Source organism: Mustela lutreola, chromosome 11 (assembly GCF_030435805.1).
Source record: "Mustela lutreola isolate mMusLut2 chromosome 11, mMusLut2.pri, whole genome shotgun sequence".
In the NCBI taxonomy this organism is placed as follows: Eukaryota; Metazoa; Chordata; class Mammalia; order Carnivora; family Mustelidae; genus Mustela; species Mustela lutreola.
In genome coordinates this window covers 96,423,525-96,440,458 of record NC_081300.1, presented here as the reverse complement: position 1 = coordinate 96,440,458, position 16,934 = coordinate 96,423,525, and the positions used below count along the sequence as shown (strand labels likewise).

At 54.4% G+C, this 16,934-nt stretch overlaps 1 protein-coding gene across 13 annotated transcripts in view; it reads left to right on the top strand.

The window, feature by feature from the left end:
* PITPNM2 (phosphatidylinositol transfer protein membrane associated 2) overlaps positions 1-16,934 on the top strand; it is a 135,479-nt gene that overhangs the window by 3,945 nt on the left and 114,600 nt on the right. For 7 of the 13 annotated variants that reach the window (XR_009345936.1, XR_009345937.1, XM_059140003.1 and 4 more), the window contains exon 1: positions 10,194-10,242. The exons of the other annotated variants lie outside the window; for them this stretch is intronic. Coding sequence is in view for 5 of the 7 variants with exons in the window: in XM_059140003.1 (XP_058995986.1) it covers positions 10,209-10,242 (34 nt within the window). In the remaining 2 variants the exon portion in view is untranslated. Of the gene's footprint in view, positions 1-10,193; positions 10,243-16,934 lie in introns of those variants that run through there. 13 annotated transcript variants of the gene reach the window in all.

Below are 16,934 nucleotides of genomic sequence, written 5' to 3'. Positions count from 1 at the left end.
CTCGATCTCATGACCCTGAGATCATGACCTGAGGTGAAACCAAGAGCTGGGCGCTTAACTGACTGAGCCACCCGAGTGCTCTTCTGTTTGTATTCTTTATAAGTCATCACAAAAGGCTTCTGGACATCAGGATAGATAAGTGAGATAAATGCAATAAGTAACATTGTATGTAAAACTTAGGCCAGCTCACGGTGTGGTTAGGGAGAGGTACCTCCCAGTTAACACAGGTTGTGTGTGATAGGTGTCACCTAAACGGCAGGCACAGGGGCACCCGGCGGGCTCCTTCAGTATAGGATGCGACTCGATCTCACGGTTGTAGGTTTGAGGATCACGTTGGGTGTAGTGATTACTCAAAAATAAAATCTTAAAAAAAATTATTTAAGTGGCAGGCAGCATTCAGAGGAGGAGACGCCCTTTCTGGGTAAGGAAGTCAGGGCTGACTTCCTGGAAGAGGTGGAATTTGAACAGGCCTTGAAGAATGGGTTGAGTTTTAATGGCCACAGCACCTGTAAAGGTGTGTGGGGTTTATAGGGTCTAATCACAAAGGGCCCCACCAGAAAAGTTCTGGTGTGAAGGGAGGGGATTGGTCTGAAGGGGAAAGTGTGGGGTCTGATGATGCCTTTTCCCATTGTCTCCAGCCCTGGCAGAGTGCTTAAGAACATGGGAATTGGGAGGGTTGCACGGTGGTAAAGACTAGAAGCTGAGGCCTGTAGCAGAGAAGCGACTTGCCCAGGACCCCGCTTTCAGCCTGGAAGCCAGGTCCCCGATTACCAGTTCAGTGCTCGCTCTTGACGCCAGCAAGGAGGACCGCAGCAGCCTTGTGTGTTGGCCCGTTTCTCCCCTAAAACGGGTATAGGGGTACTGACTCCCTCACCCCCTTGCCCTGCAAACACCATGACAGACCCAGGCTCCAGCCTTATGGCCGACGACGTCAGGGGCGCTGTTGGAGAGGGGAGCTCGCGTGTGCTTTCATTACTCACATGAACAATTGCCCTTGCCAGAGGACGGCAAGAAAATGAACCAACAGGCTGGGCTCTGGCAACAGACACGTCAAAACCCCAAGCCATAGCCTCGGAGAGGAGCATAGAGAAAGCAATTTCCCATCTTCTCCTGCTGAAGTCCCTCACCCTTCGCAAAGCTTTCCTGTTGTGGGCAGGGGGTCAGGAGTCGGGGTGCAGGGGAGAGGCAGAGTCACCAAAACAGCAGCAGGGCTCGGGGGAGTCTCAGACCCTTGGGACAAGCAGGGTGTGGATGTGTCCCCTTGAGCCGTGGAGTGAGAGCCCTGCTGAGTAAAAGACCTCCAGGGAGGATATATGGTCCAGCACGTGCGCACACAGCCCAGGCTCCCTGGCCCCAGCCCTTCTGTCTCTGCAGTGCCACCAACACACCACATCAGCGAGCACAAAACCACCAGCCCAGGGGACGGACCGGCTCAGGTTCCTGCGCGCCTCTGCTCACACATTTGTTCCCCGATCAATACCTAACCCCGTTTTATGTTTCCGTTTGAAGATGCCATATTTCACAGATGCTGTTATCCATTAACACTGAACACAGCTGCTGCCGGCTGTCACTCACACCTGAACGAGGCTTATCTCGCTCAGGTATTTCCTCCAGGAGGTGCGGCACTGCTCAGAAACGGGAGCGTGCTCCGGCACTGGGCCTGGGGCCCCTTCCGAGGGTGAGGCGGCCGACACAAGAGGACAAACATGTGAAAAATGCAGCATTGCACGGATCCCGAAAAGGATGCTTGTTTTTGGTCTTGAGAGCTGAGAGCAGAAGGCAGAGCGTCTCCTTGTTCAGCCTCGATCACACACGCTGGGGGGACTCAAAATTTGTCGCCACCCTGCACGTGTTGGCAAATGACCGCGTAAGCCCCATGAAGATTACTTGTAGCGAGTAAGGAGTTCGTAAATACGGAATCCACGGATAATGAGGACCAACTTGTATGGGCAAAGCATGTCCACGATGGCCTGTTTGAATGTGAGCGCCACGGCATTCCTCAGAGATAAGGCCGGACTGTTGCCCAGATTTTACAAAGGGCAGAGTTGGGGGGCAGAGAGGTATCCTAACCCGCTCCTGCTTGCACAGGCCAAGGTTTGCACCCACCCCCGCTTTGGCCCCCCGGCTTGGCTCTTCCTCATCTGTGGCTGTACTTGCAGTCAGATTCTTTTTTTTTTTTTTTTAAGATTTTATTTATTTATTTGACAGAGAGAAATCACAAGTAGTCGGAGAGCCAGGCAGAAAGAGAGAGAGGGAAGCAGGCTCCCTGCTGAGCAGAGAGCCCGATGCGGGACTCGATCCCAGGACCCTGAGATCATGACCTGAGCCGAAGGCAGCGGCCTAACCCACTGAGCCACCCAGGCGCCCCTGCAGTCAGATTCTTGTCCCCTCATGTCTCTCCCCATGCAGGGACCTCATGGGCTATCTCTATCATCTGTGTCTGTCCCCGTGGTATCCCCGGCATTAGTACAGGGCCCCTCAGTGGTGTGCAGTACAGACAGGGGACTGGAAGCTGGGGCTGTGGAATCCGGGCTTTGCTGTCTCAGGTACCAGAGAAAGGAAGAGCCCTTGGCATCGGTCCCCTCCCTTGGCTCCCCTGTGCCCTCTTCCAGAAGGGCACCCACCTCACCTTGCCACAGCTCTGCTGGCCACACGCGTGTGCACACACACACACACACACACGCACACAGAGGGGGGGTCAGCAAGCCCACGTGGGTCCCTATGACTGCTCTTTGCTGAGAGGAGCTGAGGACAGTCCTTCACCCAAATGAACGACCCACTTAGGGAGGGGGTTCAGGCCAGCGTGGGGCTTCCTGTGGCCTCATATCCTGGCCTTCTTACTCCTGGCAACCTTTCCAAAAGCATTTTGCCCCGGTGCCCCGTGCAGAGCTGGAACGTAGGTAATTCAGATGCCCGCTCGTTCTCTCCGAGGCTCTGTTTCCCCTTGCAGAGGTGGTTCCTGGTGATGGACAGAATTTTCTCTTTTGGCAGCTGGGGTCCTTCCACTTCGGCCTCCGTAGGGTCTGGCTGACTCATCGGCGGGGCTGTGGAGCCCGGTGCCAGCTCTTTCCCCCACTGCTGGCCTGCCAGGACTGAGTCAGGCTCTGCAGCCTGCTGGCCTTACCTGGCCTCGTGCCGCCAAAGGATCCAGCCCCTGCTGGGGGGCTCACGGGGCAGCGGGGTGCTGTGTCAGGCCAGTGGAGGGGTGGAGGGCAGCACTCTGGTCGGGGAGGGTACTCCCAGCTGTCCTCCCCGCCGGCCCCTGCTGTCTCTGCAGCCCTTTGAAACGCCATCTCTCACAGGGGGCATGGGGGTGGGAGTGTGTTGGTGCAGAATAAGGAGACCATTTTCCTTTTCGGTGGAGAACAGCTGCCCCCGGGCACAGCCAAGAGGCGGGGCTTCCTGGCAGGTCTGAGAGCTCTGCTAAGGGTAGGTTAGCCCTAGAGAGTCCGGTCCCCTACTCTGTCCTACTGGAGGGCCCATTAATTGCTTTGCTTTTCTTGGCAATTTGTAAGAGCTGACTTTTCACTTGTGTTTTCATGAGAGGGGAAGGAAAAAAAAACAACCCAAACATGTTCTGCAATGACAGTTTTTCCCTCTTGGGTAATCACAATGGAAAAAAGCATTTAAGGCCTTTGGAAACCACACATAAGTGCGGCTCAGCGAGGGAGGGGGTGGGGGGGGCATTCATCAGGGACGGCCAGACATGGAGGCAATTCAGCGGCTCCCGTGTAGGGAAACCGTCGTTTCGCGTGTATTTTGGGTTCACTGGCCACAGCATGTTTCCATCAGTCCGCCAGTGTTGTGCATCTGACAGGCCAAACGTTTATTGTGGTTGAACCATCTGGGAGGTGGGAGGGCTGCAGCCTTCCCCAGTGGCAGCCCGTAACTACTCGTTTAAAGGAAATTTGTTTGATGTGTTCAAGAACCCACCGCTAAAACACCATTAATAACAGAAGCCTCAGGAGTTCTGAAAGCACACACGCTCCTTTAGCCATCCACCGGACGTGCCTCGCCCAAGACCTCATTTTTTCCTATGCGCGGGTGACATTTTCCAACACAGTGAAGCAAAGTTCTGAAGTGGCCCCTTTAATTGGTCCAGAGCCCGGTGTGTATGAACCCAGTGTGGAGAGGAGCTCATTAATTTGCAGCTGGACGCTGTGCCGCCTGTGTCTTTGCTGCGGGAGTAGCGTTGAACAGATCCCTGCATTAGTATGCAGCATGAGCGCCCGTCCTGCGCTGAGAGAGAGAACGCTAGCTTTATTTCAGTTTCCAGCCTTCGGTGACTCACTGTGGCATCGTGAGTCCGCGGGAACCACTGCTGACCCGCTCCGGCCGTCCTGCTCTGCGTGGGCACCGCGGTTTACAGCCCCGTTTTTCTTTCTTACCTCTGTGATTTCCCCTGGCTGAAGGTCTCTTTCCCGAGGAATGTTCTGCCTGACTCTCCAGCAGGGGGGAAACTAGGAATTCAGAATATTATGGATCGAGCCGGGCAAGCCGGAAAGAGCCCTGGAAAAAACCAAGTCCAAGGCTTTGACCTTTCCACGGGGAGGAATGACTTTCCATTTCCCTGAAACCTTAAGATCCTGGGGCTGGGCGTGGAGCACAGTAGAGACTCAAGGACACGGTGGTGAATGGAGTCTGGCTTATAAATTCTGGGCCATCCAGTTCCCTCACGTTTGTCCTGGTGATCTGGTTGCTGCAGGACTGGGGTTCAGAGGGTGTGGGCTAGTAACGGCACGTGTCTCATACCCAGCTAGGTTGGCCTTTCATTACAGGCTTTTCTAGATACCGAGATTCCTGCTCCAGGAGAAGGCGGCTCTTCCCTCTGGAAACCATAGGGGGAATCCCTGGTCTGGCCCAGCGGCTCCTCACGTGGAGGGATGGTGGCTTGTGTGCCTTCGAATCCCCAGTGCCCAGCACAGTGGCTGGTGATGACTCGGGGCCAGATGACCACGTTGGGAGAGGTCAGAGGTGAAGGGCCGTCTCTCATTTATCCACCTTTTTACAACACCCTCTGATACACAGTGTTTCCGCCCGATGTGCTTCGTTTGATCTCTTGTAAATGCTGCTGTGCCCATTTTACAGGTGAGGAAACCGAGGCTCAGAAAGTCATGGTTTGGCACCCAGTGCTTTCTCCCGCTGTGTTTCGCACATGGGGTCACTGTAGCTCAGAGAGGTGGTGATTCGGGTCAACCGCAGAGGAAGCACCCTCTTGACCCTGCGTGGTCCTGACCCCTCACACTCGTGTTCAGTCCCGTCATCACACACCCGTGCGCTGGTGTTCTGTCCCATCGGCATTTCCTGATCCGGTTCAGGTTCAGCAGTGCTCGTATGATCCTTCTCAGTTTGGGTTTGTATGCATTTTTCTTGCTGCTTTTCTTTTTTTTTTTTTCCTCCAGAGGGGAAAACAGAATTCCTTTCCTGTTGGTTCTGCAGCTTTTACTTTTCCAAGAGGCCAGAGGGCTCCCAAACTTAGAGCAGATTCCCCGAGACAGGGTTGTGTGCTCGAGGTTGTGGCCATCTCTGGATGCGATGCTGCGGCCAGTTTCCGGCCCCGCTGTCCAGTCTGCCAGCTGTGCACCTGGGAGGCTCACGATCGGAGACACGAAGCAGGGCCTAGGGCCGCTGGCTGGGTCTGGGGCCTTTTATTCCCCCCTGAACTGGGTACAGCTTCCCTCCCAGTGGCGACTGATGGCCGGTCTGTCCCTGTGGGGAGGGAAGGGGGAAGGCAGCGTTCAGCCTGAGCCTCCAGAGCGAGCTGGTCCGGAATGGGGAGGCCTCGCTCGCCACCCACTCTGGGTTCTCATCTGGGGCTGGGTCTGCTTGGTCTGCAGCTGTCCCCTCCTCTGGCCTGACCTCCTTGGTGTCTCAGGGCTCCTGCGGGCAGGTGAGCTGAAGGCCTGTGGCCCTGGGCTGAGAGGAGCAGGTGGTGTCGGTGGGCCTCTGGCTCGGTTCAGGGTCCCTTCAGCAAGCGTTACAGGGTTGCTTTACCCAGAGGTCTAGAGGCGTATGTCCAGAGAGACGGGCTTGGGTCCTTGGTCCAGACAGAGATCCTTCCTGGAGCTCCTCACGCTGCATACGTCACCCCCTGGATGACTGTCACCTTGAGACGGCTCCCAGGCCAGGTGACGCAGCCACCAGTGGGGCTCTCAAGGGCAGGGACCAAGTCATCCCTCGTCGGCTTCCTTAGAGTGCCTTTCCCTGTTGTGAACTTGGAGAAAGGGGTTCGCGAAACCTCTGAATGCAAGGAGACGTGCGGAGGTGGCCGCTTGCCCGACTGTCCCGACTGGGGCTCGGGAGAACCCAGCAGGATTCCCAGCCTCTGGCTATGCTCAGGCCTGGACGCAGAGGGAGAAGGGGGGGTTCCAGCCTGTGCAGCCCCCGGGAGCCAGGGAGCAGGCGGGAAGAGCTGCTCGATGTCCTTCCCTTTCTGCAAATTGAAATGAAATTCACAGAACATAAAATGAACCGTTTTTGAAGCGGACAGTTCGGTATTGGATAATCCCTTCACAATGACATGTGAGCACCACCTCCGTCCACTTCCAGAACATTCTCATCACCCCAGAAGGAAATACCCGTCAGTAGCCACTCCCCACCCCTCCCCCAGCACCTGTCTGCCTCTCATCTACTTTCCGTCTCTATGGATTTTCCTATTCTGGGCGTCCCACAGAGAGGGAGTCGCACAACGTGCGGCCTTATACGTCCGGCTTCTTTCACAGAAACAGGACACTTTTGAGGTTCATCCACACTGAAGCAGGGGTCCGGGCCTCATTCCTTTTTGTGTGGGCGGTGGCACACACACCATCAAATTCACCACCCGAGCCAGTTTTGAGTGTCCAGTTTGGTGGCGGGAAGCACTCACGCCGTCGTGTGACCCTGCCCCTGTCCGTCTCTGGAATGTGCTCAGCTCCCGCCAAGTGAGCCTCTGTCCCCATGAAACACGGACACCCTCTCCGCTGCCCCCAGCCCCCAGTGGCCACCCTGCCACTTCCCGTCTCTGTGAGCAGGGCTCTTCTGGGTGCCTCGTGTCCATGGAATCCCAATGTTTGTCCTTCTGTGACTGACTGACTTCACTGAACATGATGCCCTAGAGGTCCAGCCCTGCTGTAGGTTGTAGTTTGTGACTGAACTGCATTGTGTTTTTTAAATTTATTCATTTGTGAGACAGAGAGAGACAGAGAACATGAGCAGAGGGAGGGGCAGAAGGAGAGGGAGAAGCAGGCTCCCCAGCAAGCCGGCGGCCTGATGTGGGGCTCCATCCCAGGACCCCAGGATCATGACCTGAGCTGAGGGCAGACGCTTAACTGACTGAGCCACCCAGCAGCCCCTGCATTTTTTTTTTTTTCCCCTTTTGGCTGAATCATACTCAGCTGTATGGTCGGGTTGTATTTTGCTTATCCATTCATCTGTCGATGGACACTTGGGCTTTTTTTGGGCCAGTGAGTTGCTGACTGTGGATGGGACAGTGAAACAGCCAGGCTCAGAGGGCCTGGGGGTCCGGAGGCAGGAGCTGTACCCTTTCTGAGGGGCTTGGCCTTTGATGGTTGCCCCTTTCTGTGCATGGGTTGCTGTCTCCATCCAGTGGGGTGGAGGTGCTCCCGTGCAGGGAGGCTGTGGGGCTGCAGCGACTGGATGTGTATGTGTGTGTGTGGGGGTGGGTGGCACACTGAGTCGCCGTCTTCCGCCCAGGGATGTGAGGCCTGGTGGTACCTGGCCTTCTGCCCACCTGGGCTCCCCTGTGACACCCACTTGCTAGAAGTTTCTCTCCCTCATGAGGTTCCAATGCCAGCCCCAGGAGAAGGTGGTAGCCGTGTGTCCTGACTCTTGGTGGCTTTCAGAGCACTTGTTGATGCCTGCTGATGGTAGTAGGAGACACACGGCCTCCTGAAGCACTGTCCCCTGGGTCCCTCCTTCAGTGCTCCAGGAAATCAAAGCCAGAGGGATGACATCGGCAGCCTCTTGGGGTGGCTGAGTCAGAGCAGAAAGCCAGCCTGGAATTCACTAAGTCACACTTGCCTTCATTAGGCTAATTAACTTTCGATGTGAATTAGCTTTATGAGCTGATTTCGGAAATGCATTACCATCCCGGGGCCAGCTTGGTGAGCAGAGGTGCCTCAGACGCTGTGCCGTACATTTCCATATCCGCCAATTAGGCGTGCTTAATTATTAACCTAGGGCTGGGTGGCTAATGAGGGTTTGCAGTTCAGCATGCTTTGTTTGAGAATTCTAAGGCTTTTAAAAATTAACCATAATATAGTTAAAATCGTACTAGGAATCCTAGGTTGTGACCCAAGTTGCACATGACTTGGAATGTAAACTGAGGCAGGGGGTTGATTTGTGGAAGTTCATGTGGATGGAGAGTGGAGGGGGTGCGTTCCATGTGTACACTGCTGGCTGAGGGCTCATGGTGGGGGTTCACTGGCTAGGCCACCCACAGAATTACCGCCTCCCACGTGCCCGGGTGACTGAGACCTCCAGGCACCTCTTCTGACAACCCTCGGCAGTTGGCCCCGCTGCACAGAGGAGAGCACGGGCCCAGAGGGGAACAGGACTGCCCCACGGACACGCAGCTCAGAGACTCAAAGCCGGGCGTTCTGGCCCTGAGACTCCGGGCTCAACTGCCCCTTGAGATGGTTTACCCCACCGCGGACATACTTGGGAGTTAAGTAGGCTTTTGAGAGTCCACCCGGGAGTCTAAGCGTTATGTAAACTTTCTTTTCTTCTTTTTTTTTTTTTTTTAAGTGGACGAGCTTGTCCCAGGGTGCACTTGCAGAAAAAACACTTCTGACTTCCCAGCCTTAAGTGGAACCTCCCAAGGCGGCGGTGGCAAGAATCCTTGTTTGTGCCGGAACACTTGTGCCTGGGGGCGAGGCGCTCCTTGCTGGCCGGCTGGCTGGCTCTCAGCGCACGGAGCCCATGTGCCCGGGACCCTGTGGGTGACAGGCTTGGCCAGCTCTTCCAGGGGCATCACGGACGGTGATCTGTGTCACCAGGGACCCGGCTCTGCTGTCCCCTGTCTTTACTGCCTTTCCTTGCTGCTTAGGTGTTGGTCACCGAGGGGCACCGAGCTTTGGCAGGCCCCCACGCAGCTGGAGCCAAACAGATGGGGGTTTCAGGAGGTGGAGGTTTTATTTTTAGCCCCACAGCCTCTGTCACTATGGAGATACCAAGCTGGGGACCCACGAGGCTTCATGCTTCTCCTGCCAGCGAGGGGAGAGGGTCCTTTATCCTTCCTGGAACTTGGTTCCCTGGGCAGCCTCAGCTTCTCCAAGACCTCAGTCTGTGTGTGTATGTGTGTGTGCGCACGCTTGTGTGTGTGTGTGTGTGTGTGTGTGTGTGAAAGAGACAGACAGGCAGACGCTGCTACTGCTGCTCACGGAAGGATAAGAATGCGCTCTGGGGCCCACCCGGCGTGGGGGCCAGCGTCCACAGCCACCCGTGTTCGGGTGGATGGCAACAGGAGACCCGAGGCTCCACGTGCCCTGTGCTGTGTGACCTTGGGCAGGTTGCTCCCTCTCCCTGGGCTTTCTGCTTCCTCACCTGACAGGTTGGGAATCTGGTGACATAATCGACTGGGGGCAAACTTTGTGGCTACAGTGAGGTTTGGATGCCATGAGTGTGTGAGTGTGTGTGTGCGTGTGTGTGTGTGTGAGCGTGTCCAGTCCGTGTGACGCCAAGGTCACCCTCCGTAGATCATCCAGCGTCTTTCCTGCTCCCTCATCTTGTTCCTTTTCCCTGTCCTTTGGCTTCTCCATTCGAAGGTGGAGAAAGAGGAGGTCGGAGGGAAAAAGCATTGGGTCCTTTCTGTACATTATCATAAAAGCTGTATCGAGGGAGGTTGAAACCTACCCCTCACCCATGAATGATGTGCCGTCTGCAGAGTTGATGAAAATACTCTCTTCTGTTCCGGGGCGAATATGCCGCCTTGCCTCCGGTGGAAAGGGGCACTTGTTGCCTTAGCTCTGTCGCTGTGGTGGTCGTAAGCGAGCCGCCGAGGGGCTGAAGCTTTTGTCCAGAGTCGCGCAGCGGGTGGCACTGGGGCTGAGACTAGTCTCTCTCGACTCTCCAAGCGGCACCCTCTCCGCGGCTCCACACGGGATCGCGGAGGTCAAGTGGGCACGTGCCCCGCTTTTCAGAATCCTCCTTCTCAGATCTCAGGCTTGGCTGTTATCCGAAAATCGGAAATTACGAGCGTGGATGAGGGTATGGGGAGATGCGAAGCCTTGTGCGCACTGGTCGGTGAGTGATGCGGGCAGCTGCTGCGGCCAACAGCCCCGGGGGTTCCTGAAACGGTGAGACAGTTGCCCCGGGACCCAGTGGTTCCAGCACTGAGGGCGGGGACCTGAGCAGGTGTTTGTACGCCATGTTCCTGGCCTCACTGTGCACAGCCAGAAGGTGGGAACACCCCAGCTGTCCATCAGCCGATGTGGGGACAAATGTGGATCTCCAGCCAGTGGAATGTCACTTGGCCATAAAAAAGGAGGGGAGGGCGCCCGGGGGGCTCAGTTGAGCAGCCACCTCCTGATTTCGGCTCAAGCCGTGATCTCAGGGTCGTGGGATCAGTCCCGCGTCGGCCTCCGTGCTCAGCCCAGAGTCTGTGTGAGATTCTCTCTCCCTCTGCTTTTTTGCTCTTTCAAGCAAATCAGTCTTTTTAAAAAAGATTTTATTTATTTGACAGAGAGAGGCACAGCAAGAGAGGGAACATAAGCAGGGGGAGTGGGAGAGGGAGAAGCAGGCTTTCCACTGAGCAGGGAGCCTGATGCGGGGCTCAATCCCAGGACCCTGGGATCATGACCTGAGCTGAAGGCAGACGCTTAACCGACTGAGCCACCCAGGCCCTCCTAAAGAGATCTTTAAAAAAAAAAAAAAAAAAAAAAAAAAAGGAGGGTGTTTCTGACACACGGTACAATGTGGGTGAAGCTCAGAAGTATAAAGGTGGGTGAAAGGAACCCCACAAAAGAACAGTATTGTGTGGTTCTACTTGTACACAGAGCCCAGAGTGGGAGCGTTTACAGAGACCGGAAGTCGAACGGTGGTGACCGGGGTCTGGAGGAGGAGCTAGTGTTCAGTGGTACAGAGCTTCTGTTTGTGGCGATGAAAATGTTCTGGAAATCGTGGTGGTGGTTGCACACCACTGAATGTCCTGAGCGGCGCACTTAAAAATGATTAACATGGCAGCGGGGGAAGAAAAAAACAAGAACAACCCTAATCAGGCTTGTCTTGGCGTCTCAGGTGAGACTTCGGCTGGGTCCCACCTTGCTTTTACTTGCAGGGAGCACAGAGCTTCCCCCCAGCCGAGGCCTCCCAGCTCAGTGGCAAGCCTGTGCACTGGTCCCCCTGCTCTCTGGGGAGGGTGTTCCTGGCAGTTAACAGCCAAGCCTGGTCCCCGTGTGTGCATGACATCCGTCTCTATGGAACACTTGTGCACCTGACGTCGGGCATGTCCTTTTATGGCTCTGCTTGCTCTCAATGTGAGTGGAAAGATAAATACCTTTTCAGAGAGCAGATGCCATCTGCCCAGGGTCCCTGGCGTCCACAGCTGCAGAGCGAGTGGGAGCCTGCTCTGCCGAGGGCAGGTGCAGCTGCAGCCCCCGGGGGAGTGAGGCGGGGGTGTGCGGAGGAATGGGGACCCCGCACACGGCTGAGGCCCCGTGCAGACAGTGTGGGTGTGTGGCCCTGCCACGGACCTGCCGGGAGCACCAAGTGGGTCACCTGGTCTCACCCAGCTTCTCTTGGCTCACCTGCCTTTTGGGTGATTGTGAGATTTCTAGGAGAATGTGTGCCTCGCACGGTGCCCGGTGCCTCAAGGAGCTTGGCGAGCCTGTGATTCACCCTTGCTGTGGCCTGCCGAGCTGCCGGGATCCTGGGTCTCTACCAGGGAGAGGTCGCAGGCTTCCTAGAGTTCGGGCGGCGCAGCAGAGGTGCGGCTGGCTGGGAGGGTGAGGCCTGTGCACTGGACAGAGGGGTGATGTGATTGGAGGCGGTCCAGGCCACACCAAGCTCCCCTTGTTCCTCTTGGAGCCTCCTGCTGTAGGCAAAGCCCAGGCTGCTTCTCTGTCGTTGTAGTTGATTCTTGGAGCTGCGAAAGGCGCACCGTGGGGCTTGAAACATGGAAACTTCTAGAGGTCAGAAGGCCATGTGAAGGGTGTAGGCAGCATTGGCTCCTTCTGGAGGCCCTGGAGGAGAATCTGGTCCAGGCCTCGCTCCTAGCTGCTGGGGGTGGCCAGCCGTCCTTGGTGTGGCTTGACTCGCAGACACACGACTCCCGTCTCCACCTCTGTCTCCATGTGGCTGCCCTCCCTCTCTGTGTGTATCTCTGGCTGTCTTCTTGTGAGGACACCAGGCATATTGGGTCAGGGCCCCCCTTGTCCAGTGTGACCTTATGTTAACTAAGGTATCTGTAAAGATCCGATTTCCAAATAAGGTCACATTTTGAGGTTCCAAGAAGAACATGAATTTTGGGGGGCACCCCTTCGGCCCAGGGTGGTCTCCATACCCGTTGAAGGAATGAGGGAATGACCAGGGACAGCCATTCAGGTGTGTCTGCTCAGGTGTGTTGGTCCAGAAGGTAGGGACATCCCTGTTGACCTGGGTGTGTGAGAGGGTGGCTCCAGGATCACCCCGTTCTCCCCAGCATACCCTCCGACCCTCTCCTCTACACCCTGAGTTGGGCACCCTGGCTGCTTCCTGACTCAGGCCCCCTCCTAGGTAGCAACAAGAAGAATGTTTATTATAGGGAAAGTCCTACACACCGGGGGTTCTCTGCTTTTTTCTGCCCAAGATCTCAAAGCTCGCTTTGTTTCTCTCCCCTCCCCTTGAAGCCAAGAAAGCCTGTAGGGGTGGCCTGTGGCCTTGGGCAAATCCGCTCACCTCTTTGAACCTGTTTCCCCCTGCAGTTGAAGGAGGCTGAGCTGGGTGGCTCTGAAGGGCTCTTGCGCTCTATGATCATTTCTGTTCTACTGCGGAAGAAATTCCGGGCTAGGAAGGCTCGCCTTTGGGCTCCCCAAGAGGCAGGACCCATTTGCAGATGTTCCTGAGTCTTCTCTTCCGCCTCCTGTAGGAAGCCCTCTGTGATTCATCCAATTCACATGTGGTTCCTGCAGTCCTCACTGTGCCCTGTGCGTGACACATGAAATCACAGACACTAGCTTGCTGTTCAGATGGTGTGCGTGCATATGCACGTGTGTGTGCGTGTGTGTGCGTGTGCGTGCATATTATACTGGGTTATGGACCAGTCTCAGAAACGTAAGCCGAAGATTATTTACTAGGAAATGTGCTAAGAGCAGAAAGAGGGAAAGCCATACTATGTTGCTTTCAATAGAGTCCAGAAAAGCATTTGATAAAGTTCAACATCCCTTCCTCTTAATAACCTAGAGACTGAGGGGTAGACACGAGATCGCAGTGTGACAAAGGACATCTCCAATCCATAGCAACATACTCCTTAATAACGAAACACTGTGGCAGGATCTTGCAAAGTGTGTTCGAGGGGCACAGGACGCTATCGCAGACTGTGTCATGACAGTGTCTAGAAGCCGCCGCTGGGAGAGGCGTCCCTCTGAGACACGCTCACGCCCTGCCATCGGTATTGAATATCTCGGTAGACCGAAGCCAGGCCAACGGGCTGGGAAAAGGAAATGGAGCTCCTGGAACTCCTGGAAGGGAGCTTGGAGAATTAATGTTTTGAAATGCATACAGTGTTCACCTTAAGTTTTCGTAGTGGACACACTGAAAGGAATTAGAAGTAGTGAGACAGCGTGGCGGCCAAGCCCCAGAGTAGGTGTGTAACTGCCATCACTTTCCTAGGTGCCAGAGGTCACAGATGGGAAGATTGATGGGAAGAAGCACTTTAGGCCCTGGCTTGGGTGTCCACACCCTGGTTAGAAAGACGAGTAACGGCCAGGCCGTCTCAGGCAGCTCCTGCCTCTGCTTTGCCTCCTTGGAGCCCAGAATCCCAGGGGGATTGTAGGGACAGTGATGCAGTGCAGAGCTTTCCAGATCCCTGCTGGGGTCAGGTCGAGGCTGTTCCATGGGGCTGAGCTTCCCATCCAGTGTTGGGGTGATGGAGGGTATGGCCTGGAGTCAGGACCCCGGGGTCCCAAGTCTGGTGTTCCCACTTTGTGCCTGGGGGGGTTTAGGCTGAGCTCCCTGGAGCTGAATTTCCCTGTTGGTGACAGAGGGACCCCAGCGCCATCCTCGCACACTTCTGGGGAATCTCTGAGAATGTCTTGAGCCCCTTTGCATGCCATCTGGCTCTTGTTACAAAGGCTAGAGGCCATTGTCTTAGGCTCAGCACTGATCCTGGGCTGGGGACGCAATGTGTGGAAAGAGGACCTCAATATGTTCTCAAAGATGGGCGCTTAGGGTCACCTGGTCACCTTGTCTCACATCCCCGCCTGGCCATCCCCAGGGTGGCTGGTGAGCAGAGTCTGGGTGTCGGAAGCCCTGTGAGAAGCCAGAACACAGATGAAGCCACACGTGGTCATTCGGATGAGGTCCCCTCATGAGCTTTGGGGCTGAGGTGGTCTTCCTATGGCCCGGTAATGCTCCTGCTCCTTCTCGAAGCCGCTTCTTGCCTCTCTTTGCTGAACGGGGGACATTAGGTATAATTCAGTCTCTGAGGGATGGCTGACTCGCTCTCAGGTCGGCCCCACGAGGATGCAGATGGAGCTTGGCCACGGGGGCAGGACTGCTCAGAGGGCTGGGCCGGGCCACGGCTCCCACCGGCTCCCACCAATTCCTTGTTAGGTAGCCTTCCCTTTTGCTGCTCTCTTTTCCTTTTCTCTCCTCGGTGTGGTTTTGCTGCTGTTAATTTTTTGCCTTAGTTTAGCCATGGTGGTTGTACGAGCCCCTGTGAGGCCAGTGTAACTGTCTAAGGACTGAAGTTCTTGGGTTCTGTGACAGCTTTGTCCTGGCAGCCCGGTGGCCTTGCGCTGCTGGTCAGCCAGCTTCTAAAGGGTCAAGGTTGCTGCCCGCTGGCAGACGGGGTCGTGGAGGTTAATAGGGCAAGAGCTCCCAAGCTGGGTTTGCACCAGTCCCTGGGGAGCTTTTAAAAAGTGTTATTGCCTCCCTGGAAACTGATAGCTTTTTGATCTACTTTCTGATTCTTTAATAGGAGTATGTGGTTCATGCAATTAAAAGGTAGACTGGAATATGGTCTTAAAAATATTTTAAAACCGTTTGGACCACCCGTTATTTTTTTTGCATTCTGCTATATCAAAAGAAATGATAAATGTTGGCTTTTAAAAAGATATATAGTTACTAAATTTTAAATTAAAAAAACTCTCATTTAATAAACTTCCCTTTAAAAACAAATTAGTTTAAGTCATCTCTATACACAGTGTGGGGTTTGAACTCACAACCCTGAGATCAAGAGTCTCAAACTCTTTCAAATGGGCCAGCCAGATGCCCCCCCCCCTTTTTAAGATTTTATTTATTTATTCATGAGAGACAGGGAGAGAGAGAGAAACGGAGGTAGAGGGAGAAGCAGGATCTCTGCTGGGCGGGGAGTCCGCTGTAGGACTTGATCCCAGGACCCCAGGATTATGACCTGAGTTGAAGGCAGATGCTCCTGAGCCACCCAGGTGCCCATCAGATGCCCTCTTGTCCGGTAAACTTCTAACAGCAACTTAGCCGTGCTGTCCGTGGTGTGTATCTTCCTCTAATGAGTCTGCTTTTTCTACCAAGGTAATCAGTTATCAGCCATGGTGTTTCCACTCTCTTCCTTTCCTAACAACTCAAGACTCACAGCTTTCTAGTCTTCAAAGAACATTTATAATTTTTCAGATGCTTTTCTTCACTATTCTTTCACTTAATCATCTACTTATTTTTTCATTTATTAAAAAAATTACAAAACGCACACAAAAAATTGTATGTGACATTATGCCAGGCATTAGCCACGTTTTAAAAATAAATTAGGTAAGTTTTTGATTTATGAGAACTTAAAACTCATTGGTTATGGGGCGCCTGGGTGGCTCTGTGGGTCAAAGCCTCTGCCTTCGGCTTAGGTCATGATCCTGGGGTCCTGGGATCGAGCCCCGCATCGGGCTCTCTGCTCTGCAGGGAGCCTGCTTCTTCCTTTCTCTCTGCCTGCCTCTCTGCCTACTTGTGATCTCTGTCTGTCAAATAAATAAATAAAATCTTTAAAAAAAAACCCATTCATTGGTTACAATGAAATAGTAAAAGAGAGGACGGAACCGCTGGCCGGCTCAGTCAGTGAACTCAAGGTTGTGAGTTTGAGCCCCACATGGGGCGTGATGGTTAGTTAAAAATAAAAGTAAAACAAAATAGAGGATAAAGGCCATACTTGATATGAAAACCATTGTTTGGATTCACAAAGACCTTACACTTGGTACCAAGCTGACGTGTTTGTAGTCTGGTCCGCGGTTTCCCTGTTCTGCTCCCCAGGGGTGACTCCCCTCGCTATGTCTTTTGCATGTGTGTACTCTTTTGGGAAGATTCTCTGCATAGACAAATATATGTTACTTCGGAAAAAACCGCACACAGATGGCTGCCTACCGCTGGGCTCCCGCTGTTTGGACTTAACAATTGGTAAATCGTGGCGGTGGTCCTCTGTTGGCTCACTTAGCTTGCCCAGGCCTTTTTAACAATGGGCTTTGTGGAGGAATCGTGGTTAGTTACATCCGTTTCACGGAATTTTGTATTGTAATGGCAGGGGCGGCCGCAGCGAGTCTCCGAGCTGGTACGGAGGTATTCGCGCCAACACCCTCTCCTGTCCGCGCACCGCATTCCCAGAAGCCGAGCTGCTAGGTCGAGGAGTGTTTTCCTTGTTTCCCGTAGCTGCTGCTAGAGTGCTCTCCATAAGGGTGGCACCGATTTACACTCCCACTTACAGTGTGTAAGTGCGAGGCGGTGGTTTTTAACCTCAAAACCCCAGGCAAGGAAGAGCTTTTAAGTAAAATGAAAATCTGGAG